This window comes from Folsomia candida, unplaced genomic scaffold (genome assembly GCF_002217175.1).
Source record: "Folsomia candida strain VU population unplaced genomic scaffold, ASM221717v1 Fcan01_Sc006, whole genome shotgun sequence".
Classification (NCBI taxonomy): Eukaryota; Metazoa; Arthropoda; class Collembola; order Entomobryomorpha; family Isotomidae; genus Folsomia; species Folsomia candida.
In genome coordinates, this window is record NW_019091198.1 from 8799559 (window position 1) to 8825932 (window position 26374).

At 40.5% G+C, this 26374-nt stretch overlaps 2 protein-coding genes across 4 annotated transcripts; both read left to right on the forward strand.

Moving 5' to 3' along the window:
• The first annotated feature begins 5022 nt into the window (after positions 1–5022).
• LOC110851285 (glycine-rich cell wall structural protein 1.8) lies at positions 5023–7839 on the forward strand. Of its 2 annotated transcripts, XM_035853146.1 has the most exons (10): positions 5023–5679; positions 5769–5973; positions 6060–6093; positions 6172–6263; positions 6343–6484; positions 6553–6638; positions 6709–6787; positions 6855–6875; positions 7163–7219; positions 7579–7839. In XM_035853146.1, exons 1-10 carry the CDS (start codon positions 5183–5185, stop codon positions 7602–7604), a joined length of 1239 nt encoding a protein of 412 aa, XP_035709039.1. In that variant the 5' UTR covers positions 5023–5182; the 3' UTR covers positions 7605–7839. The 2 variants fall into 2 exon arrangements, with proteins under 2 accessions (XP_035709039.1, XP_021954694.1); XM_022099002.2 differs by lacking the exon at positions 7163–7219 and having other exon boundaries at positions 7579–7838.
• Positions 7840–9923: 2084 nt separating this feature from the next.
• Positions 9924–24177, forward strand: LOC110851086 (FH2 domain-containing protein 1). Of its 2 annotated transcripts, XM_035852864.1 has the most exons (20): positions 9924–11286; positions 12559–12662; positions 14609–14673; positions 15584–15634; positions 15829–16022; positions 16122–16477; positions 16572–17152; positions 17261–17322; positions 17460–17752; positions 17858–17928; positions 18010–18117; positions 18225–18295; positions 18437–18563; positions 18629–18922; positions 19003–19150; positions 19245–19283; positions 19387–19699; positions 19777–20060; positions 20147–20259; positions 20336–24177. In XM_035852864.1, exons 2-20 carry the CDS (start codon positions 12566–12568, stop codon positions 21734–21736), a joined length of 4668 nt encoding a protein of 1555 aa, XP_035708757.1. In that variant the 5' UTR covers positions 9924–11286; positions 12559–12565; the 3' UTR covers positions 21737–24177. The 2 variants fall into 2 exon arrangements, with proteins under 2 accessions (XP_035708757.1, XP_021954414.1); XM_022098722.2 differs by lacking the exon at positions 19245–19283.
• The last annotated feature ends 2197 nt before the right edge of the window (positions 24178–26374 follow it).

Here is a 26374-nt window from a genome sequence, read left to right on the forward strand (position 1 = left end):
TAACATAAACGCTGGCAATAAATCGGCAAACTTTACCTCGGCGGAAAAAATGTCAGATTTGCAAATTAAATATCGTAGTGTGATTTAATTTTTAATGCTGGATGGGTAATACGTGTCGCAGATTTATGATCGAATGCTTAAAATTTACGATGAAAACTGCCCAACACAAAACACAAATTCAATTGTGCCAATAATTTTAAATGATGGCGAAAAGAGATCTCGGACAAAAAGTCGCCAGGACGCTCAAAATCCGTTTCTTCCACAGAAAGGCTCCGGAAACTAGAGGAACCAATAATGAGAAATCCGTGATTGAAACTGTCCTATTTAGCAGATGATATGGGTGTTCCAAAAACAACAATTTGTTCCATGTTAACTGAAGACTTCGGTATAAAAATGGTTTCCGTCCTTTGGGTACCAAAATTGCTTTCGGCATCTCACAAACAGGACCGAGTCGACTTTTGCAATGCCAATTTTAGCCTATTAAATAAAGACTTGAATCTGCTCAATATTTTATTAGCTGGATATGGTACTTGGGTATACTATTATGACCCGGTGACCAAATAATAACTCATTCAGTGGTAGCACGAGGGGTTGCCACCGCCCGTGAATTGAAAAGTGCAAAAATCTGACAAAAAATTGATGATGACCATTTTCAAGGATACCAAAGGTCTCCTCCTTATAAAATTTATTGCTGGAAATACTACAATAAATGGGGCTGTGTGTGCAGGAACCCCGATGGTGCTGCGTCCTGCGGTTGAAAAGAAACGTGGGGTCAAAATAAAGAGTTGGCCTTTTTTTAGACGACAACGCACCACCAAATACCTGGCTGTTTTAGAGGGCTGCTGCAGACGAAAATCTCTTTACCTGCACAAACCACACCCCGTGCAGTCCAGACTTGACCCTTAGTGATTATTATTCGTATCGAAACTTAAAGAAAGACATCAGGGATAAACGGTATTCGGATGATAATGAAATCAAGTCGTAAATTTTGGCATATTTTCGAGGTAAATTTTGATGAGTTGTTGCTAGCGTTAATGATAACTTACAGAACTGAAAAAAATCACAGCATCCTAAATGTATTTGAAGTTTGTTATTTCATCAAAAGTTTGGCCAGAAACAGTGCGGAACATACATTTTGAAAATCAATAATAAAACACCCACGTACATATGAAAATCAATCTTTCCATTGCATACTAAATCGGTAAAAAGTAGATTATGCCCAATTGGTTCAAGTTTGTTTCAATGTTAATGAATGAATGCAATGCTAGGTTGTTTGTATGCCAATTATAGTGCAATTATGCTCAGTTGAGAATGACAAAATGTGTGCAATGATAAGATGGAATAATGCTCAGGTGAGTTCAGTGATGAATGCAGAATATTATGACAAATAACACGCGAGAACACAATACAGGTACAATTGAAATATATTTATTTACAAAACATTAAAATATTACATGATATAATTACATGGTCACATACAATAATCAGTCGTTTTGTATGTTGTTAAATACAATCAGTCAAACTTAAGATTAGGTTACAAACTAAATAAAATCAAAACACTGTGATGCGTCCATCGTTGTCGAGGGCGGCGATGAATCCAGTTTTGGGGAGGATGGCGACGTCCGTGGGAGCTGAGAGGCGGGTGTTGGCGTTGGCGTAGAGGAGACCGTGGACGGTGGTGATGGTTCGGATGAGGATTCCGGTGGGGGTGAAGACTCGGAGGACGTTGTTTCTCGTGTCGGCCACGATCAGGTTCCCAGCTTCGTCGACTTGAAGTCCGGATGGGCGATAGAGGATTCCAGGAGGGATGAAGGGCAGCAGGGTCAGTTTGGCATCCGTGAATCGAAGCTGGTTTACTTGGTGGAGGTTGAAGTCCGAGACGAAAAGAGTGTCCCCCGTCAGGTTGAAGGCCAATCCACGAGGATAGTTGAACACCGCCAGATGTCCTCGTCTCCCAAAACTGCCTAAAAATGTCCCATCCTTGGCGTTTAAGATCTGGATGCGATGGTTGTCCTTGTCCGAGACGAAGATCCGATCCGAGTGGACATCGTAGGCGAGGGCGACGGGTCTGAAGAATGCTCCTGGTCCATCTCCTTCCTGTCCAACGGTGAAGTCCAGAGCCCCATCGGGCTGGTAGACGATAAGTGTGTGGTTGACCCGGTCAGCGACCCAGAGTTGTTCCGTTTTTGTGTTATAACAGAGTCCCCACGGGTTGCGAAGTTCGGAAGATTGTTCCATGTCCGAAATATTCCAGGTGAGGATACGACGAATGGACGGCTGATAGTTTCTTGAAAACCGGATCCTCCGGGGGCAGCCTCGAATGGGTTGGGTGGCGTCGTGGCAGATCGTAACGGTGTGAATTCCGGGAATGACGGGTCGAAAGGTGTAGAGAATCCCGCTTCCGCCGACGTCCATGCAGTTGAGAATAGGAAGAGGGACGGTGTTGTTGGGTCCCACGATGAAGATGGTCAGGCGTTTGAGGTCGTCCTGGGTGGCTGGATCCTGGGCGGTGAGCAATACCGTGGCGTCCTCCGAGGTCAGGAAGGATTGGTCTGGCAGGCTGAGGCTGATGTTGTCCTCAATGTCGACAGGAGTTGACTCTTCCAAGAGGCGGTTCAGTTCAAAGGAGAGACTTGTCCAGTCCACAACTTCGTCATCCCACGGCGACGGCGGAGAGGGGTCCGATGGCGAGACATTGGTCGTGTTGTAGCCAGAATCCAAAGAAAGTTCTTCATCCGCATCCGTGGAGTAGCAGGGCAGCAGGTCCAGAAGAAGAAAGTTGAGATGCATCCTGGCAGCAAGGGTCCCAATTGGTAGTCTTCAAGGCAGCAGGAAGGTCCAGTCCACAAAGGCAAGGAGGTCCGGGCAGAGGAGGCAAGGTGAGATTCCAAGAGTAGTCCAAGTGAGAAGTCCAGGAGCAGGCAGGAGGTCCAGTGAAGGTGTTGTCCGGTCAAGGTCCTCAAGAAGTGTGGATGCTGAGTGGGGTGGACGGAGCCCTTTTATTCTCCTCCGTTCACTCACTCGCAAGCACAAAACCCGACCTCCGCGACCCAATTCCGCGATCCAACCCCACTACCGGGCTTCGCGATCTGACATCGCAACTCAACTACGCGATCCAACCCCACCGTCAAACTCCAGCACCCAACTCCACGATCCAACTACGCGATCGAGCTCCATCACCCAACTCCGTGACCTGATTTATATTTTGGCATCAATATTTTGTAACTAACTCAAAGGTTTCAAATGATTGTTCAAGTAAATTGTGAAAGATGATGACATTTATTACTTTATTATAAAAAATGGGAAATTGAGACGATTAATATTTAATCTTCATTCGAGTAATTAATTCATTTCAATATAAAAATGTGGTATAATTTTATACATATTTTTCGAATGTGACCAACAACACGATTTCAAAAATATTCTCAAGATTTCCACAATTCATATTTGTCTGCAATTTAATCCATTCAACTTTTTTATATTTTCCTATTTATTATTGAATCCCTTAACTTGTAAGAAATACCGAAATACATGAATACCAGTCTCCTGGTCACTTCTTGTAGCATAGTAAATTTAACATCAACAATTAAGGTAATATTATTTTTATCCTATGTATGTCATCTGCATCATCTTCATCAGAAATCGGCCAAAAATTCTGCACAGCTAAACCACACTGTTATTAAGCATATCATAGCAAATTTATCCTCTGCCGACCAGAGTTTCCTGCACCAATTTCACCGACAATATTCTGCAACAAGTTACTTTCTTTTCTTTTCGCATTGTTATTTACTATTGAATTGTGGTGGTCACTCTTCTTCTGTCCCTACACTCGTCGTCAGTCGAGTGGCTATTTCCCCACACGAGGAAGCACGGTTTAATTTAGGACATCATCGCGTTACACGAAGGACATTGCGTCAATCCCTGCTTGCTTATCGGAAAGGTGACGGATGGATGGATAGATAGATTATGATGAGCAATAAGCGAGCGAAATTTTAAGCTAATTGATGACGCAATAAAATTGTAGGATCGTTGTTCTATTTCATCCTCACTTTTTGCCACTGTTCTCGATTGGGCTCGTTTTCCTCTCTGATGATGAGGGCGACGCCAAAATGATCTCAAGGGCTGATTTATTAGTTTGTGAGGAAGAGAGTGAGAAACCTCAGAGAGTTGCCTCAGAGAGAGAAGAGGCGTCGGAGAGATAAGCAGAATCTTGGCTGGGCGCAATCGCTCCTTTAATTGGGTTATCAAATTACAGGGTTTTTGAAAATGGTACGAAGGAGCGATACGAGAGGAGGAGGAGGAGGCGAGGGAGCCTGTATTGATGAGATTGCAGTGAGAGCGAATAAATTGGAGATGGATTTGTTCTGGGCTGCTTGAATCGTATTTGAAATTGACCAGTCAATCGCCAAATTCTATACAAGTGCAGTGAGACTTGACACGTTCCTGCTTGGCTTGGTTGGCTTTACCATCGACTGCATAATAATAATGATGATGACGTTCTGGTCTGAAGCTTCTGAGGCGTTGAGTGTGTTGCATCAGGGCGAATGTTAAAAAACCAAGGAGAAGCGGTGGATGCTGCTATATTTCTGGCTGCACCAACAACACCAGAATCTGAGCAGTGCGGTTCATCAATTTGAAATATCCACATTATGAGACCCTGCTGAGTATAGCAAATTTTGTATTTTTGTCATATTATTTTTAAATAACCGTGAAAACCCAATTACGCAGTTGAGTAAAGCCCTGCGTCACTGAAGAGTGCACTTTGCCACCGCGGCTCAAGATGTGCTATGCAAAGATATGCAAAGAAATGTTGTGTGCAGAGGTATCATGTACCTCCATCCATCCAATAACCAGCGTCGCTGTATTTATCCACTCTTTTCATTATTTTCCAACTAGGAAGGAATCATAGCCACTCATGGCAAATTCAAGATGACATCGTTTTTACGCTCAAGCTCTTTTTCTTCCTGGGGGTATGGGGGATGGAAAAATTATTCAAAAAGTATATAAACGTGGGCCGCCCTGATCTGCGCCATCAGTCATCACCATCCCTCCAAGAGATCAGCAGCAGCAGCAGTGTAGCAAAAATTTCATCAACATCACCGCGTTTAACAAACTCGGTGACGACCTGGATATTTGTCGGAGTGTCCCAATCAGGGAACGGAAGTGATAGTGCGGGCCAAAAATGCCCATCCCAAGGCATCGGCTGCTGGTTGTTCTACTAACAACCAGCTTGTGCATTAATATAGTTCTCTCTCAGGATTTACGACCTTTTGAAAGTGAAATATCTTCACCAAGCCATCTCACCAACCGAAACTATCGAAACACTCGTAATACCAACAACAACAATGAGGACTTTGACAACCTGATTGTTTCTAATCAGTCGGAAGCGAGGAATAGTGAGGCTGGAGACGACGATGCATCCGAGGACGAAGGGGAAGGAGACGACAATGGTGGTGGAAGTGGTGGTGGTGGAGGGGACGAAGGTTCCAATGATGACGAGGGGGAGGAAGACGACAGCGAAGGACAGGAGGAGGAAGCTCAAGCTCAAGCCTCGGTTTCCAATCTGCAGTATGCCCTTCCTTTTGCCAACTTTACAGAGCTAGCTTATCATCCCGACACCAATGTCAGTGCCTCGAGTATAATCTATAGAACGAAAGACTTGGATACGGCTGCGACTGGGTAAGTCAATCGATTAGAGTTATGAAATTGATTGTTCCGTTCATCTTCATTATCATCACCTTTGCACCATTTTCTTCTTAATTGTCCAGATATGGTGGTGGTGGTGGTCACGGTGGTCACTCGTCGAGCAAAGGGGGCAAACATTCTAGTGGACATCACGGTTCGCAAGGCCACAAGAAGAAGAAGGGTCATCACAGCTCTCACGGGTACAAAAAGGGGAACAAGGGGCACTCGAATAAGAATCAACATAAAGGAAATTATGGTTCCAATGCTGGGCAATCCAAGGGATCAAAGGTATAAATTGTGAACTAACGATGTACTCAACTCTAATATAAACTTAATTTGAAGTTATTGTCATAATTTGATTTTTTGTATTTTAGCAAGGAGGATCTCATTACGGAGGAAAATCTCATGGTAAAATTTCTGAAATGGTTTTTCTTTAAAAACTTGTCTGAAAACAATGACTGACTTGAATCACTATACAACTTTTAGGATCAAAGGGTTCAAAACATGCAAAATACGGTAAAAAGGGAGGCCATAAGAAGGGACATTCCACCAAAGGGTTCCATAACACGTACCACAAGGTGGGCTAATTAATTGACACCTAAAAAGTACTTCAAGAATAATCTCGTCCCACTATAATTTGCCCTCTTTTTTCTCCAGGATGAGTACAGCAAGCAAAAGAAATTCTACGACGACTACCATTCCGGAGGTCATCATGCCAAGCACGGGTCTTACGGCAACCATCATGAGGACCATGGCGGCAAGAAATATCACGGCAAGCACCACAACGGACACTGGAAAGGTAACATGCCGCTCACCAAGCTTCACACCATTCTAGAGACGAATATGCATTGTCGTTTCCTTTAACAGAAAACCATCACGGCCAACAAGGACACAACAAGAAAGGTTACTACGATGATCAACACAAGGGCCACAAGAGTCAACATGGAAATTCCGTAAGTTCCCTTTCCGAAATTGTACCCTGCAAAAAAGGTCATGGCCTATAATTTCATGCTAATTTCTTAGGGACAACACGGCCAATCTTCCCATCACGGCCAGAAAGGTGGTCATCACAGCAAGAAATCCTACAAGAAGGGAGGTGGAGGTAATCACAGCTGAAAAATTACGCACAATTTCAAAGTCATAACTTAACTTATCTTACAATTCTATAGGTCATGGAGGTGGTGGTGGAGGTATTTCTTAACCCTCAATTTTATTAAACTGACTATTTTATGCTCCGATGAAAATGAGAGAATCAGCATGCGGTCCTTCTAATTCACCTGTGCTGTTGCCTTGATCATCATCAATTACTGATCGTGCTAATTGAATCACCATGTTTATTGAATCTTTTTTTTACAATTCTCTCACTGCTGCGCCTGTTTAACGCCAAACCCACATGTCTCTATACATTCTCGCTTTTGTGACACTTGTCGCACGACTTTCTTTCCCTCTTGACACGGCAATCTTAAAATACTTTCAGGTTATGGGGGCGGGGGTGGTCACAAGGGCGGCGGCGGTTATGGAGGAGGCGGAGGAGGTAAGAAATCATCACCTCTTGGTGATGATGCTGCATGAGGAAATTTAAAAAAAAAAACGAAAAAAATCTGTCAGTAGCTTTGCATGCCAATGATTTTTCTAACGCTTTTGCACTCCTACTCTACTCATCAAGGTGGTCATAAGGGCGGATACGGTGGTGGGGGTGGTGGAGGTGGGGGGCACAAGGGTATGTGGGGCACCATCAAAAAATCTAAACCAGTCTGCATTTGCATTCCTTTTGTCCTATCTCAGCATGTTCTTATTGCTCGTGACGAGAGATAAATTGCAGTGTTGCGTGCATGCCTTTACTGGGTCCGGATTTTATTCCCCCGTGTTAATAATGTTCTCTTATGTAATTAGGCGGTGGCTATGGGGGTGGCTATTAAGGAACCAGCGGTCAAGATTAGCTGGCTGGTATTATTACTTGAAGTCGGATTTTGGATTTCTCATCGACTTTTACCCACATCAGCAAAACCGTTTTACACATAATGTTTTACACTTACAAAATCTTCGTTGTATATAAAATGACATAGTAAATTATGCTATTTTTATCGTCAAACCAAAAATCCGATGTATTATTTTGAAATTGATGAACAATAAATTTTATGTTTGAATCTAAAATAGGCATAAGTTTTCAATCTCTAGATAAATAAATCATGCATGGTTTAGTGTCTATATTACTATGCATTTGTTGTTTTTATACCCCCGACCCAATATATAAAGCAGTAGGTTGAACATCCGATAAAATGTACATTTACCACAACCAGCCCAACTTTCAATCATCGCCAACCCAGCAACCAAGTCTCAATTAATTAATGAGTCCTCACGTTTCGGATGTTCACGCCGTGACGATCCATATTTCGGAGTGTAATCAGATCAAGGGTGAGTTTTGCTGACGAACGAACGTTCTTATTCTTATAATAATATTTAATAATGTTCCGTCATATCATGGCGATGATGATGATATGATCGAACCATAATCGAATCCAAGTATCAATCTTAAATACCATTATATATTTGCTGAATAACAACATGGAAAAACAATCATGAGCCTCTTCTGATATGTACAAACTCATCAAGTTATTTCTAGGTTTCTCGTTCGGAAACGGTACAAAAAAAATTCAAGGTGCAGTTAATAATTTCATACACAAAAAAAATCCTTCTCATCACACCACGCACGCACTTGTGTACATATTAGGGTGTCCCAACTTTGTAAAAAAAATCGCTTTTTCCGCTCACGATTTTTTCGCTCTTTTTGTAAACCGCACTGCGCATGCGATTCCGATCTTTTTTCCGCTTTTTCTGCTCAAAAATAAAATCTACTTTAAGATGATTTTTTCGCTCTTTTTACTACTTTGAGTGAAAAATCAGTCTCTCAGAGACATGTTTAAGGGGACATCGCCCGATTTTGATGCCCTATGGAATATATTGCAATATCAGGTGAGTGTATGAAAAGTGAGGGAGGATTTTATTCCATTGCCCCACCTGCGCCCGCCACACCCCCTGAAAAGCATTGCAACCACTAAAACTACCGCATTCAAACCTTTGCCAAAAATCCTATTTTCATCCCATTTTGGTAATTTTTGGATTTACATGATCTTAGATAGTTGTTTTATCATATCCAACATGAAGCAAATTTAAATTTTAAAAGAAACTCGAAAGTTTCCTGACCACCCATTCTCTGCTCCTGAGTATTCAAGCGATAAAAAATCGGGACAGTCAAGTATTGAGCGAAAAAAGCGGATTTCAGATTTTTTAGCTTTTCGCTTTTTCAGATCTTTTTTACAAACTTGGGAGACCCTATTGCTCATTATTTGTCACACTCGTGAATGACTCCAGCACACAGTTAGTTACGAAAGTAACCTTAAATAAAATGCATATTTACTGAATCATCATCATCACACGGTGTCGCTAAACAATGCCCCATGAATGATGTCGATGTGCGTTGAATTACAACAACCAACGCCGTTCATATATCGGCAATGTACTGGCTTTTTTTCTGTGTCACACAGCCTTTCGGTGAATGAATTGCTTAAACAATTACATATATTATCTGCAAATAAACGTCTCAACACCTCCGTCGTGGTGTGATGATTGTTAATTAAGTGCAAGACACACGCAACACTGCGCACCTTGGGTTGGTTAATATTTGGACAGTTTTAAAAGCCATGTCGTCTTTATTGTTGTCGAAATAAGTTCTTTAAAAAAATCTCATCGTGTCACGTGGGTTTCAATACAATGTCGCAGATGCGTATGTACATACACCCAATATGACGCGTATCTCAAAGTAAAAACGTCTCAATAAGGAGGAATTCAGTTCGTTGTTACCATTTCGTTGCGTTGTGCGATGTCATAATAATACTCGTAACAATAATAATAATAATAATATGCAGATTATACCAAAGACAAGCCCCACATATGAGGAATCCATGATAATGATGATCGAATAAATAAACGATGTGATGTTGGCTGGGTTCGCATAATCATTTTTTGATTTTGATGTACCAGAAGAGAGCTCATCCACTTCTTCCTTCTCTCTCTCTCTCCTTGCTGTCTTCGCTTTTTCCTTTCACTCTCAAATCAACAAGTACAAGTACATAAGTACATACATACAACCACGCTACATATTTACCACTCCTCATGAGCTGCATGAGACGCTGCTGTTAACTTGTTGTTGGATGGAGGATCATGACTTAAGTTTATTTCAGTCAATTGACTCGAGACGTTGGTCCACGCCGTAAGTCCACGCTGTTCAGGGGCTCTCCAAAAATCACACATGTATCACATTTCTCACACCGACTCATGTTGCAACTCAGGTTGCAAAAATTTCTTCCTCTAATATTTTAATCTTCTCTGAGTGAGTGAGTGAGTGACTAAGTCGACGCATTATTTCGGCTGGATTTATGTACTTTTATTTCGAGATACACTCGTGCTGCTTGTGGTGATTCTTAGTGTTACGTAATTAATGAGACGGTCGGTAGCGGTTGGTGAGGGTGCATATTCGTTTCTTAGGGTGTTTTATTATTATGGTGTTTTTTTCTTTCCCCTCCATCATTAAGTGCAAGCTTGCGTCTCAAATTCATCTTCGTAGTCTATTCGTGCAATTGGAAACTGGAGATTATTGCTAATAATAAGTAACGTGCAAAAATAAAAAGTAAGTTTAATTTTGGTTCACCACATCAGCAAAGGTTGCAGACATACGTTCATAACTGACTCCAGGGGCAGCCGTGTAATAACTTTATATGACTAAAAATACTTAACTCAGTGATCGGACGAGGGGCAAGGAAGTGGAGCAGCAAATAATATTATTAAGTGCCTACTTGTATTATTGGTTTAGCAATAATAGTACGTACGCATTGCCTCTTTATATAGAGAATTAACCTTCAGAGATTGGAGATTTGAGAGTAAATTAAGGAGGTGGAAAAGTGAGACGAAAGGGAATCAAAGATTGAATCATTTATGGCTCACCGTTGTTGAACGAGGTTATTGCTAGTTACATACATACGCTCGTTCGTATGTACATATGAATCGTGGTTGTAAATACGTCGCCGTCGTTTACTGAACATTTTTCGCCGGTGTGAGGAATGAACAAGTGTGTTTCGTGCTCGTGTGTGGGTGAGGAAGAAGAAGTATTTGCGACGGACGAGTCGCTAAAATTCCAGCGTTTCCAATAAACACGTCTAAAACGGGTGGATTCCTCGGTTGAAACAATGACTGCATAATAGCCACAGATTATGTATACATAGGTGAACAGGGTGTATTAATTTGGAGTGGGACGATAGTCAGTAAAAAGAAGTAATAGCTGCATGATAATAATATTCGGAGGAGGAGGAGGAAGATGTGGTGGGATTATTGCTTGCCAAGTGCTTCAGTCTGAAATCATCAGTCACACGAGACGAGAATACGAACCAACGACGACAGAGAGAAGAAGAGAAGGCTTCCAAAGGCTGTGAGACTTATAAGGAATCCACTGCACCTAACTAATAACCAAGCCTTGAGTCAAAATCTCAACTCAATATTCAATCCGTGTCAAAGGAGAGTGAGTGAGAGAGAGAGAGAGCATGCAAGGTAAGTGTAATATAATACAATAATAATGATAATAAGACGACCATACGTATCTCTGGTCAGTCATAAGTACAACTGCAGTATCATCCAACAACATTACACCCATTATTACGTAGTCTCCCAGCAGAGTCTCCTCTTTACCATACAATGCGAGACCAAGTGACAGAAGAGGGATGTGTGATAAGATAGTCATTCCAACTGGTTTTTTCTTAGCCAACTACGAGTCACTCCTATAGCAAAATAGCCAATTTGGGCACAACACCTGTGCACTTTTTCGAAATTTACCCCCCTCACGTTCCAAAATGGGGCAAAAACCCGGGCCGGATCCTTAGAGGGGGTTGAAAGGGACCCTCTGAGCCAAGTTCCGGGCCCTTGAGACCCTCCGAAGTCGGATTCGTAGCCTCCACACGCGCTCCATTCATATAACGGAGGTCCGCTGAGAGAGCATCATGCAGCAGCAGAATTATGATTGTTATAGGAAGAAAAAGCCACCGAGGTCACCTCCTCGTGCATTTATCTGTGTTTTATAGTGTTCATGCAGATGTGGATATGGTGACGACGACGACGACGACGACGGTGAAGATCATCATCATGGAGCGTTTTGTAGTGGTGGAGGTGGGATGATATGATGATGAAGCATGAAATGGGAAGACTAGATAAAGGAGCATTACATATTATTTTTTTGGTTGGAGGAGAGAACTTAATTTTAATTTATTAGTTGGCGTGGTTTAAAGCTGTCTGTTCATTTAGAACTTTTTGGACCTTTAAAGTGTGGTAGTTATGGTCATTCTGCAAATTGAAAGCCATGCACACTTGAAACTTGGTCTTTGTGTGTGGTGTGGTCATCGTGGACGCTGTCGTCGTCGTCATCATAACAACTTGCACCTCTACTAGACTAATATGTAAATATGGTACGTCATCCCCTCCCCTGGGGATAACTTTAGGGTGGCCAATTAATCATGAATACTTAACATGCGTTGAAACCCTTAATGAGAGGCGCCCATTTGCATAATATGCATGTCCGCCACCGGAAATCAATAAAAGCTGATCCACAAATGTACTTAAGATTGAGAACAATAATTAATTGTTGCGGAGAAGATATACTTTTTTTGCGTCTCTCTTTGTATGTTAGACCTTCACCTTATTTACCATAATGTTTGGCCAGATTCGACTATTACCATGTACATATTATAATTTGTCGTGTCGTTCTCTAAGTTTGGTCGCATTGCTATTTTGAGACGACTATTTAACTTTGGCAATGTCACTTTTTTAAAGGTCAACAATGGTCCTAACTCCGCATAGTGTTGGTGATGTGACACAAAACGATGGCCTCGACTACATTGTTGAGAACGGCGACTACACTGAAAAGCTTGCCTTAGGTAACTGTCTTCAATTGCCATTTTCACGCTTGCTTAATCCCTCGTGTTCCGCTTATTGTTGTTTAGTTTTCTTGGCGGTGGTGATTTGTGTGGCGTTGTGCTTGTATGTTTTTAAAATTATTACCAGAGTGGTCGTGCCTCATGAGGAGGATGCCCATCATCATATTTAGTACATGATGGTATTCCATGAGAGGTGCATACATTTATTTACTCGTGTCCTGTACACTTGCTTCCTTTCTTGTGTTCACACACATGCCAAAATATGTAATGTGTTGTCGTGTAACACGTCCCCTCGACGGACCAAATTGAGATTTTTGATGCTACCCCAGGAGTCATCGGCGTCGTCGTTCGCCTAACAAACAGACTTAACAAACATAACAAAATGCCACCATGAACATTCAAGACGACGAAGAAGACCAAGAACCAAGCAGGGGGCTGAACCTTGTCTTTCCTGTTCCCAAAATGTACACTGGTTGACGTAATTTGCTCACACTTTTGAGCTTATTCATTGTTCAGCATTAAAAAATAAAGCACGGTTTGCATCTGCCGAGACATTTATGGACTTATTAGTTTTGTGGTTTTAAGAGGAGACTGTCACGTCAAAAATGGCTGATTCAATGCTAGTTCTGCCAATTACGCGTGATTTTTTTTACAGGATTTTGAGTTGACAGAGATTTTATGTGGTGTTATATTCCTCTCTGCCGTGCATCCTATTCCTGTCGAGTGTGGTGCTAAGATAGATATGCAAGTATGCAAACATAGGAAAAATAAATAAAAAGCAGCCTCAAATTTCAAGACAGAAATAAATAATTTGATCCCGGTTGGTTAGAAAATCAAATTTCTTGTATGGCTTGCCTTGCAAAAAAACACTCCCTGTTTGGGAAAGTGAAACAAAAACCTTCCACTTCCACCACCCTTCATTCAGTTGACCGTCGTGACTCAACAAGTTTTTTTAAGACTTCATTCATCATTCACAAGTAGTGAATCTTAATTTACAAGAGATTTAATGTCTGGCAAAATCATGTAATGCCGGAGAGAGGTGTCCCTTATATTCTTACGTATTTACATATTCACCCCAACATTACTTATGCACTCCGCAACTAGCAGCTAAATAAGTACATACATATTTGTCTTCCAAACCTTTTTATTAGTCAATACGCTTGGTGAACGCAACTGTCTTGGGTACGCATCAATTAGACCATATTCTTATTATTATAGGATGGCGACGACTCTCGAGTTGTCAATTTTTTTTTTTCAACCACACAATCGAGCTCTTTTATGACAAGTTATTATTTAGATATTGCAGCAGCAGCCGCGGTGCATAATTCGTCGTAAATTTGCCAGTTATTATTTTTTATTTGTCATCATTATGAGTAGAAAGACTTTTAAAAAATCATGACGACGACCATATTTAAAAACGTGTAACCTCCCACTTGTCATTACGAGCAAGACCAGTACCTGCCTACATGTAGCTGTGGGGGAGCAAATGCGAGACAATGCCGCACAATATTTTCTACTATGGTCATCATGATGGCGATGTTGTAACTCATTTTATTGAAAAGTTTCCATTTTTATTTTTGACATGAGATTCAATTTGATGAACAAATTAATTACATGTGTAGCCTGGCACAAAAAAAGGCTAAATAATAATTTTCTGTCGTTTCAAATTTTAATAAGTGCACGTATTTTTTACCGATCATATTTTTTTATAAGTTTGCTTGCTTCTCTTTTAAATGGAAAGCTGAATGTTGGCCGTTATAAAAAAACTTGAGGACAACTCCTCTTGAGGAAAGACCCAAAAAAGAGAAAAAAATCGCTGCTTGAATTACAAAGTAACCAATCTTTGCCTGCTTTTCATAGTAATAGTGCTCCCTATTTGTAGCGGGTTTGTGGATGCTCGATGAATATTTATATAAATGATTAATGAATATGATTTGAAACTGTAGCTTTGGAGTCAAAGAACTGTTCCGTAAAGAAGCAGGTTTTTGAACTTCTGTCTGCTCTCTGCGTGGTAAGTAATTTCTATATTTTTTTTTCTTTACTGTGGTCCTAACTCCTTAAACTAAATAATTATTATAACTTTTAAACTGGTAAAGAGACAGTTGAACATTTGGACGTTGAAGGGCAAAAAGTAATCTCGTAAAATAAGGACACTTTTTCACTAACCGTTTTTTTCTGTTCAGTATCAACTTTCTTTGGTTTTTATAAATGAGAATTCCTAAATGTTCGAGTTCCATCAAATCCTTTACTCAATTTCTTGGTCAGTGGGTACATAGGATGACCGGCTTTGTCTCATCTCATCATTTTGGCCGACTGGAACTTTAATTTTTTACAAAAAATTTTTGGGCTTTTCACCTTCGTCTTTATCTTCCTTCCTCATATTCATGTTTACCTTCATTCAAATTGTCTACGGTCATGCCCAGCTCCTTTTCTTCAATGGTACTAATAAATGTTGACCGGTGCCTTAATTCGAGTTAAACTAATTTTTCTCTCCTTTTCTTTGATTTCCTGCGTTCCTTTTTGAAACGAGAATTTCACTTCGTCGTAAATATAACCCATATCTTTATCATTACGACCAAACTACTTTCTAATTCTGGGGAATCTGTAAAAATAAATTGGAGAGAACTCTGATTCCGATCTATATCCCGGGATAGAAGAGAAATGTATATGGATACCATTTACTATTTGCAAAACTTTGTCCCAATTTATGTAATCTTCAAAGTTTTTTCCTCTTTCCATCCCCTCAACAACCTGATCTTGTTCTGAATGCTTCATTTCATTTAACGAGAATGCACATTGCTAACTATGATTACGTATTATCACAAAATTTTGCACATTACTAGTTTAGTGTCGTATAATTTAAAATAAAGGTAAACCTATATCGATATCGCGTTTAATATGTATGTATAATATGATTGCAGTACAGTGCGGATGGGTACAACAGAACCTTGGAAGCACTTGAATGTTTTAAGGTTGGTCATAATTTTTTTTTTGCACTTTCATCCATTTTCATGCATATTGCTCATTTGGATATTGTGTCAATGATTCAAGTTCGTATTTTGTTCAATACAAAAGTGTTAAATAGTTTTAAAGAATATTGATACAAAAACAGTCACTCAACGCACAGCCATATATTCACATCTGAATGAATAATATTGTTCCACAGAAACAGAAAAATGAACGATATCGCTTTAAATTCATTGTCAATGAGCTGCAACATGGACCCACAGTCGACTACCAGACCGCCGTGATTGCTTTTGTCAATTGCCTAATTTTGGCTACTTCCGACCTTCAAGAAAGAATTCGAATTCGATCAGAATTCTTGGGTCTAAAACTTGCTCAAATATTGAATGACTTGAGGTTGGTGTACATATTATTTAATTCGGCATTCTAACCCTAATTCTATTTCAAATTCACGTAACATAATTAAATTAAACCTTTATTCTGCAAAATTTGAAGGTATAAAAAGAAAGATTGCTCAGACTTAGCCGTTCAGATTGATGTTTTTGACGAACAAAGAGAAAGTGACGAGTCCCAGTTATCCCCAACTTTACTCAACAACATTGATTTGTCAAGTCCATTAGAAGTCTTTGATGCAATCCTGCGTCAAATTGCGGACACTCCCCTGGAAATCCCCTTTCTCTCTATTTTACAACATTTACTCAGAATTGACCACAAAGAGCCAATTTCCGACTTGATATGGGACGCGGCAGAGCGACTCGTACATCGAGCCACCTTGTTGGAGACAAAGAGCGACGCATTACGACTCATCAGCCCCAGCCATCAGTCCAAACTTTCACTGAACAAACCAAAAGGTTTCTTCATTAATTCATTAATTTCTTTGTCATTAATTTTAATTACTCAGTTTAAAAGGAGTCATAAAACAAACTTTCTCTCTTCATTTTCAAGGCGGAGAACGATGCTCATGCACATGTCATAAAGATCGCAGGACATCATCGGCCACATTTGGAGACTTTGCTGCAGCTGCGGCATCTCTTTTAAACACCGACAATAGCAATGTGACCTCTCCGCCCCCACCACCACCGCCGCCACCGCCAATGATGGTATCCGGTGGTGGCCCTGTCATGGGAGGAGGACCTCCACCACCACCTGCACCTCCTCCCCCATTCCCACCACCCCCACTAATGCCCCCTAGTAGCAAGTCCCCCTCCTTCAATTCGTCCCCAGCCAACAACGCCAAAGGGAATGAGCAACGGCTACCTCAACAATCAATCCCAGCCCCGAAAGCCAAGATGAGAACCGTCAACTGGAACAAGATTCCCACCGGACAAATATTTAACAGCGACAAGGACAATTTATGGATAAATTTTGCAAAAAATTATAAAACCTCGGCATCAACTTTAGATTGGGAAGCGCTCGAAGGACTGTTTTGCATTCAAACGGAGAAAGCGTCAGGAAGCAGTCCAAATTTGGATGCGTCGAAAAATAACTCAATGGATAGACCCCAATCAAAACGAGAGTCGAATCAGGTAAGCTGTACATGTATTTAATTCTGCCTTTTTACTTGCCAAGTATTACGATTAATAATAAATATGCAATAAATAAAAAAGTAAATAAATATCGTTTTTTTATTGCAGATTTTACTTCTCGATGCCAAACGGAGTTTAAATATTAACATATTTCTAAAGCAATTCAGAACGTAAGTAACCGAACTATATATTTAAAAATAGCTTGTTGTTCGCAATATTGGTGGGAGGAGGATATGTAAAAATTGCTATAAAAGTTTCTTAAAATGGAAGCATAATTTATCTGATACAAAATTGGCTCACATTTCAGCACGAATAAGGACATCATTAAACACATAATGGAGGCCAATTCAGAAGAAATAGGATCAGAGAGGTTACGAGGCTTGTTGAAAATTTTGCCGTCTAAGGATGAAATTGAGATGTTAAAGGCCGTGCCCCAAGCAGACAAGAGTCGTGTTGGGAGTGCGGAAAAGTTTTTATTGGAACTCATTGGGCTTAAGGCGTACAGATTAAGGATTGAGGCAATGTTGCTGCGAGAAGATTTGGATTCTTGCTTCCACAGTTTGGATTCCTCCATCGACGTGATTCTTCAAGCAAGTCAAGGTATGCACAAACACACCCATTTTTGCAAAAGCTACCGTTTACCCTAAACACGTGGAGCTATGCGGAAGTAGTAAAATATGCGTAAAATGAATGAATGAATTTCAGAAATAAAAAATGCAAAGCACTTCCAAGACGTAATTTTCATGATATTGGTGGCTGGAAACTTCTTAAACTCGGTAATTTGCCTCTCTCTCACTGATTGACATATCGACACATTGCGTGACAAACTTTGCTGAATTACAAACTTGTGTGTGCAGGGTGGCTATGCTGGAGATGCGATTGGAGTGAAACTTTCATCTTTACAAAAAATTGCAGACATTCGAGGAAACCAACCTGGCATCAGTCTGCTCAACTTTATTTCAATGGTTAGGTTAATGTTACGTATCTGCATGCCGTATTTTGTGGCACAATTACACAGAATCTCGATATAATTGATTACCTCTAATGATTTCGTTTTTTTTGTCAACTGCAGCAAGCAGAGACCAAAAATCCAGACTTGCTAACATTCGCCAAACACATGGTGTCTTTGGAAGAGGCGTCAAAGTAAGTTGAGAGACGAATAATAAAAATAAAAATCACGAATCAAGTAATGCATTAAACAGAATGCGACTGACTTTTCTGCTGAATGCTGCTGCTTCTGCCAACTGAGGAGTTTGTAACTATATATGCATGGACTTTTTTTAGATGCAGTATCGATCAAATTAAAGGAGAGTTGTTAAGCCTCAAGAAAAAAGTTGAATTGATTTGCGAACAACTTGTAAAGCCTGAGACGCCGCAAGAACTTTGCCAACAATTGGGCGATGGATTTCAAGTATGTTCTAATGTCAAATTAATGAGACGTGCCTATATCCTAATTGAACTCATTATCCGGTACAGGAAGCCCGACTACAAATCGAAGACTTGGAGGATCACTTGCTGGAAGTGGAGCTTTCACGAGTAGATCTTGCCCAATTCTTTTGCGAAGATTTGCAAACCTTCAAGCTAGAAGACTGCTTTAAGATATTGCACTCTTTTATCGTTCGATGGAACCAAGCCGCTGTGGAAAACAAGCGTCGCAAACAATTGGAGGAAGAGGCCCGACAGAGGAAGAAAATAAGAGAAGAACAATTCCAGAAACGTCTCCAGTTGGGCTGGGAAACTCCGCAATCCGTGGAAAATTTTAATAATACAGTAAATAATTTAATTGGGCACTCCTTTAGTAATAAGTATGAATGGCAATTAGTTTGTGACTTTTGTCCCCTATTTCTTAGAACAAGACTATGGTCCTTAACCCTGAGGACGACATATTTATTGCTTGCTCCCCACGCGTGGTTCGTCGTCGGCTGGGATCCAACACAGACTCGGCTGGTAATCATAGTGGGGGTAACACTCCAGACTCACTCACAGTTCCCTCTCCAGGTATGCAAATTTAATCTCCCAAATATAATAATACTATTTAAACAATAATTATAAATTAACACGTCTCACTGGTGCACTAATCCTTATTAATTAGAACACGTCAAATCGTCTAATTTAACCGTGGGAATGCATGGTGGGTGCTCAAACATATCTTTATTAGCTTTGGTTCATTAACTTTGCAATAAAACTATTAAACGCCATTTACGAGTAATTCTTATATCCGTCATGCTCGATAGACGTTACTCCGAACGGCTCTTTGAGAAGACGTCGTAGCCGGGTTCCATCCGACGAGGATGAAACTGGGCTCATGGACTTTTTACGAGCCTCTGGGCAAGATGGGTCTCGAGAGAGGAAGGGTCCAGATCAGTACGGCTCCTTGGATAGATCTTGGTCACGCAAGACGAGGCGCCGACCTAACTTGATGGACTTTGTAAATGATGACAGAGAACGGCCAGTGTCTCCTGCAACTGGTTTTGCAGATGCGATGAATGCACAGTCTCATAATACTGACGCGTCGAAATCAGAGTTTAAGACGGAGAGTCCGGCAAGGTTAGCGGCACTAAAAAAGTTAAAAGTGCCTCCTGCCTGAAAGTCTATCTGACTGACTCTATATTTACTTTCTACAGAGAATGGCGAGAACGAATTGCAGCCTGGTTTGTAGACTTGGAGAACGGTGGAAGTGCAGAAATCCCACAAAGACGTCCTCCACCGCGACGTTTACAACAGCGTCGTCTTAATTTGGACTCTGTTGATCCCGCCTCTCGAGGTCTGGCCACACTCCCGGAGGGCGAGATGGGTCAGGAGGACAATTCTGTCCCGCCGTTGCATGTCTACCAACGAGTATATCCCGACCGCAGACCTTCAGTCAAACTTAATACGGACGTGGTTGGAGCAATGGAAGCGATTGAAGGTAACATAGATTTCCTATAGACGCGTATCCAAGTGTCATTATATAGCAACATCAGCTTATGCAACTTGTTCTTAATTCGTGCACAGAAGTTCAAAGCCCAACCAAGGAACGACCCACACACAAAAAGCTGTTTGAGAGAACACTCAGCCAAGACAGCACAGCGGAGAAAGGAGAACGAAGAATAGGCAGTAGTGAAAGAGTAAGTATTATATCTCTTCTCCTCATTTTTATCTCTTAAGACTTTAGCTTTCAATATGTTTGTGATGAAAACTTAGGAATCCGGGGGTCGTCGATCACTAATTGAATCGCTTGGTGCCAAAAATCACAACGACAAGTTAGTGTTATATATCCCTGAGAAATCTCTGCCTGGTCCAAAGTCAGGAGGAGACTACTCTTCCAAATTAAAACGATCCCCATCCGTTCCTGGAGAAAGTAGTTTATCATCATCATCCAGACTAAGCAATGGAAATAATCCCACCGTATCCGGCAGCGGTGGTGGTGATGGATTTGACAGGAATTCATCCTTCCGAAAATCTCGTCGATACAAGAAAGAATCTGAAACTCCAACCACCACCTTGATGCGATCTGCATCCCTGTACTCGAATGTGCGGCCTAAAACAGCAGTCACCCGTTCTACGGAAGATTACATGAAGCCCAGAACAACTTCTTCATCTGCTATAAATGATGAATTGAAAGTGTCCATTCGCCCAGCAAGAAACACTCCAAAATCGCCACAACCACCTCCACCACCTTCTGCTTCTGAAGACCTCCGATCAACCCGCGTCCACTCTCCCTCCATCATCAACAGCACGAATGGCACCAGTATTGTTCAGATAAAGGGCCCCACAACACCTCGAGACTCATCATCCAGTCAAGGAGGGCGACCAACCTCTCAAAATTACACCATTCCTGGGAACAAGTCCTACCTCAGCAGCTCGCCAGGCACCGCAGAACGTGACGAAGGCTTTGAAGAGTCTCACAGCTCTCTCTCCGAGACCAATAGTCAATCCGAGTCTCACAATATTCCCTTCTCTGCCAAAGTGATAGAGCGGAAACCATTGCAAAGACTGGGAGGAAGCTTCAGAGTGAATAAATCTCGACCAATTCCCAATCACACGGAGATGAGCAGCAGCACGAGTCTCAACCATGCCAACAATAATAACAATCTGTCAAACAGGAATAATAGCTCTTCTGCAGCAAGTTTGCAATCTTCTCGAAGCTCTCTGTCCAGCCAGGCAACGGTGAAAGAAAATCCGGATGCGAGCAGAGCTGGAGCCCTGCGTATTAACAACGCCACGACGACGGCATCACCCACCAACAGGCTTGGAGGAGACTCCTTCACCACTCGGAGATCACATTCACCTGCCACATCAATGTCGCTCTCGAATAATTCCATCTCCAAGTTTCCATCCACCACCACAGATTCTTCCAAGCTTGCTCAGAAGAACATGAAAAACAACCACGGGCTCTCCATCACTTCGCATAATAACATTAATAATAACAATAATAATTCTGGCACACCGATGATGACGACAGAAACCAAGAAATCAAGCTCCAAAGGACTTGCCCCACGAATTCTTAGTTTCATGCGACCAACCGCCTCAAGCACTGCTCAAGCTAAAGATAAGGCTGACTTGCTAGCAAAAAACAAAAGCATGCGAAAATCTTTCAGATGAGGTATTTCTCTCTTCTAGAAAAAAATCAGTAATAATTTTACATATTTTGTGCCAAAACATTAGCTTACAAACAAACATAACAAATCGTCAACACTACTAGATGCACATGTCTGTACGTAAGGTGCTACTACACTTTGCATTTTTGGGTAAAGTTTTTTAATATATTAACGATCTTTTAATGATATTGTTCCACTTGATGTTTAGTATTATATATACTTTGACAATTTTAAGAGCTTCTCCAAAATATTTTACATATATTACATACGCAAATTACGACATTTTACGTCTGACTTCTTGCTGCTAATTATTACTGCTCGTCATAAATACTTACATACTTCACCCGTACGTATGACGCCGTTATTTTTTGAGCACGTACGAGAAAAGTTGGACAACCGCTAATGCTGCCATAAATACAGCACACGCGACAGAGTAGGCACATCAACAATAAATAGGCAATATATCCACGCATGCAGCCTCCATTCAGCTTTGAACATTTTTAATGACCCCTTTCCACAATGGCTGTTGTGACGAAAAAGTTCACAATGATTGACTTTGTTGTTTCCTTCGTCGGCTGATTTACCAGATTGAATTGGATTTAGGACTGATTTGTAGTCATTGTTTAAAATTGATGGATTTGACCTTGCCGAGTTCAGAATTGCGAGCAATTTTAAATCTGTGTAAAAAGAGCACTTGCTATTGTTCCTCTCCCCCAAGAAATTTTAATCCATTCATGTTTTCCTCTTAAAAATATTAATATTCTATTTTTATCTTTATGAGGAAGGACGATGTACGACGATTGTAATTTTTTTTCTTCTGCATATTCAATGACTATGGATGCATACCATGTAGAATTGTTCGACGTAAGAGGCACAAACCAACCACTTGCTACACTATACAATTTTAGCAGCAATTAACTATGTCAAATGTGGGTTTGTTCGTAAATATTTTTTCACGTCCGTGAGCACAATACAATTTGTATACGCGAGAGAAGAGTCGTTTCAAATACATACATATTTAACCGATAATCATAATAATAATAATCATAATAACGTACGTACTGTAAGTCACCTTGTGGACGAATCGCCACATATTTTTGACTGGTGTAAGTATTTACAAAAAAATAACTAATTATTCGTCGTCGAGCAAATAAGAGACTTGTTCTATCCTTTTTCTATTCACTGAACTTTTATTATTTTCGTGGTTATTAGAATTTATATGTATGCACGGTAAATAAATTGTCCACGACAGGCAATTAAATATGTACATACATACAGACACCTTCGTCACATAAGGATTTGCATTACGGACAAGCATGCAATTAAATTTTTGTAATAGAAATGATAATAATTTTTTTAATGTACAATTGTTTCCCGATTCGTTCGTTAATCGACATCTCTTGTTGTAACCCAGTTGAATAATATGCAAACAACTTGACTGATTTGATTGAGGATATCTTTATTTTTTTAACACGTATTCACCTCAGCATGATTAATTCCTTTCCTGCCTGCCTGCCTACCAAGTACTTACCACTAGATTATTAACCAGCAATATACATAAGAAGTCTCTCAAACAACAATCTCCCACGTGTGCATGGCCATTTAAATAGTAATTTTATTTAAGTTGCGACATTCTTATGGGAGAGATAAATATGCATGCAAATGATATAAATGATACAACAAGATGCGATGAGCCATAGTTTAGTTGAGGGGATCACAAAATTCCATAAAAATGAGACTGAAGACAAAAGTAAAACCAATTTGCACGTGTTGTTTGATGGATTTTCGTGCAGTAACTTTCCGGCTTCCTTTACGTATTACTCACTCACACAGCATCGCATCATCAGACAGACTCAACCCCAATAAAACTAACTTAATCACACCATCGCCACAAGTGTAACACCTGCACCCACGTTGTTGTAAGATAACCCCATCCGTGTACGTAGTAATTACAACGGAGATAGTGATTGATTCGTTGGGTACTTGTGATCCCTTTATGATAACCCCGAACGTAATATCTGTCGCTTTTATCTTATCAGCATATCACCCCATCCATACGTCGCTATCACCAGTTTCACATATGTATGTTACTGTTATTGCGAAATATCTATTTATATTTGGAGAGAGAGAGATCATTGTTTCAATGTAATTCAGTACGATTGTTTTGCTACGTAGCCGATTTTTTTTTGTAATATTTTAAACCAATACGAGAGATGAGATGATTCTGGTCAGGCGAGAGGGATTGTTGTGTATGTCTGAAAACCACGGCGTGGCAAACATAACAATAATATTTGTCTTGTCGTGGGCTGGCATGATGGACAGGATTTTGGAGAAAGAAAGAAAGCAGTGAGTGATGATGAGCTGAATAAAAGAAAGTTTTTGGACTTAGATCGATGCGAGTACGATTTGGGGATAAAAATAAAAACATAGTTTCAACCAACAAAATGTATCTTTCGTGTCTGAAAAGAATTATTGCTTTCACATGTACATCAAAAAAATTCATACAATTCTGCACACACACACGTTCCCCGTTTCAAAACTCAAATGTATATGTATGAAATGAACCACCAACCAACCAACTTCCCACACGCGTTATATAAATCCTGCGGTTCCATGAATACATATTTCCATTGATTTCATTTTTCCTAATTACGCTCCCGTTGAATGAATGGCAACATTTCGGTGTCCATATCAATGTTCCTGCATGCCTGAGAAACATCAAACCGACTAATTGTGCTAGAAAGTCGGTCGTAAAGTCATGATATACATAGGCAGATGGTCATATAGATGCATATACCAAAAACTAAATTTAATATCCGTTTCACACAGTGGGATATCCATCCAGCACCCCAATTTACAGCTGTCGGGGGAAGGGAGAAAGTCGAAATTTTAATGTGTTGTTCACTCACTTTCTGCGCGATTTTGTCAATTATTTTATTCTTTGATCTTTCTCTCGAATGATTGATCAAGAGGTTACGAGATGAGTAAGTGGCTTAAACAGACATCACTCCTGATGCGAGAGATTTCTTCTGCCAAGAACAAGAAGATTGTTGCACAATCAAGAAACCAGGTACGCCTATTTTGAGCCCACCTTTGACTTTTTTGATGTTCAAAATTGCGATATTCATGAGGACGAAGAAAGAAAGAAGCCTACAAAGGAGTTGACAGGAGGAGAAGAAGAAGTCATTTTCCACCTCGACGAACTGGCAACACATTGTGACTTTGAGAACCAATAAGAAGGAGGAAGAAAAGGTAACCCAACAAATCTACCTGCCTGGGAATTTCCTTCACTTTCTTCTTATCACGAGACGACGGAGAAGAAAGCATGAGGTGGAGAAATGTGAGTCGAGTTGGGTGGTGGTGGTTTCGTCACTCACTTGCCCGGCTACTTTCTCCCCGCTCCCCGCTCACCCGCCCCAGACATATCCGGATATTTCCAGATTTTCTGCGTCTCACGATTCTTCCCATCCCACCACCAGCAGCAGAAAACTTACACCACTTTAAACAATATTCCTCTCCATCCACGGCCGCCCTCATCTCGAGCTCGTTTTTACAAATTTTTTCGCAGAATTTGCATAATGTCTCAAACAAGAAAACTCATCATATGATTTACCAAATATTATTACATTTTTGCTCAAGAATTCCATCCCAGTAGGAACATTACAACATGTATTTTGTAAGACAGACATACAGAGAAGGAGGGGAAACTGATACATATGGAATGCGACTTTCGCAACCAAGTCATTTTTTCGGAGGATGTGGGGAGAATAAAAATACAACTCGTTTTCGACAAATAGGGCAAGTTCGTTCATGTAATCAACGAACCCCACAGTTTTATTGCTTCTAATTAGTAGTAAAAATATTACAACCCTTTCCAGCCATGCGTTTACTATGGGGTTATGTAAAGCACATTTTTCTCAAACATGTGCACCTCCTGGATTCCTTAGATCAGATCGAAGGAACATCCTGCTTTTTCCAGATAAATGTACAACATGCAGGATTTAAATGTATTGTTTGACTGTCTACCTTGTTTCACCGGTTGTTGTAAAAATACAGAAAGTAATTACTCGACTTGCTGTGTGCAGTAATTTTAATAAGTATCCTTCCACGCTTATTTACCCATTGTCTGGATTTACATACATGTATGTGCATATCAGCTTTTCTCAGAGTGATGGCTACATAACACTCCTGTTGACGTAGAGTTGACCCTATCTGCAAAAAGATCTCTTCTATTTGTTTTTCATTTCGTAAGGCATTTCATTCTTGCATTTTAAATCAGTTTCATTGCACATGCATTAATTACGACATCCGCCACAATGCGAATATATCGTTTGCCAAAAAAAGTTAGATATGCAATAATTTGTGGATTCGCGGATACCTTGTAGATCAAATTGTAATTGTGCAGCATGCAAAAATTCTACGTAAGCCATGCTAATAACAGTGTTCCATCATAAATAAATTGTAATTTATCTCAAAATTATTCCTCACAATAAGTTGATAACCATTAATCTCACGACACGGTCACTTTGGGTTACAAGATGTGACACAAATTGCACCTCGTACGTACGTACGTAGGCCGTCTTAGAGAAGAAGAGCGTTAAAATTGTAGTCAGAGGAGGACGAAGGTATAAAATCGCAAACA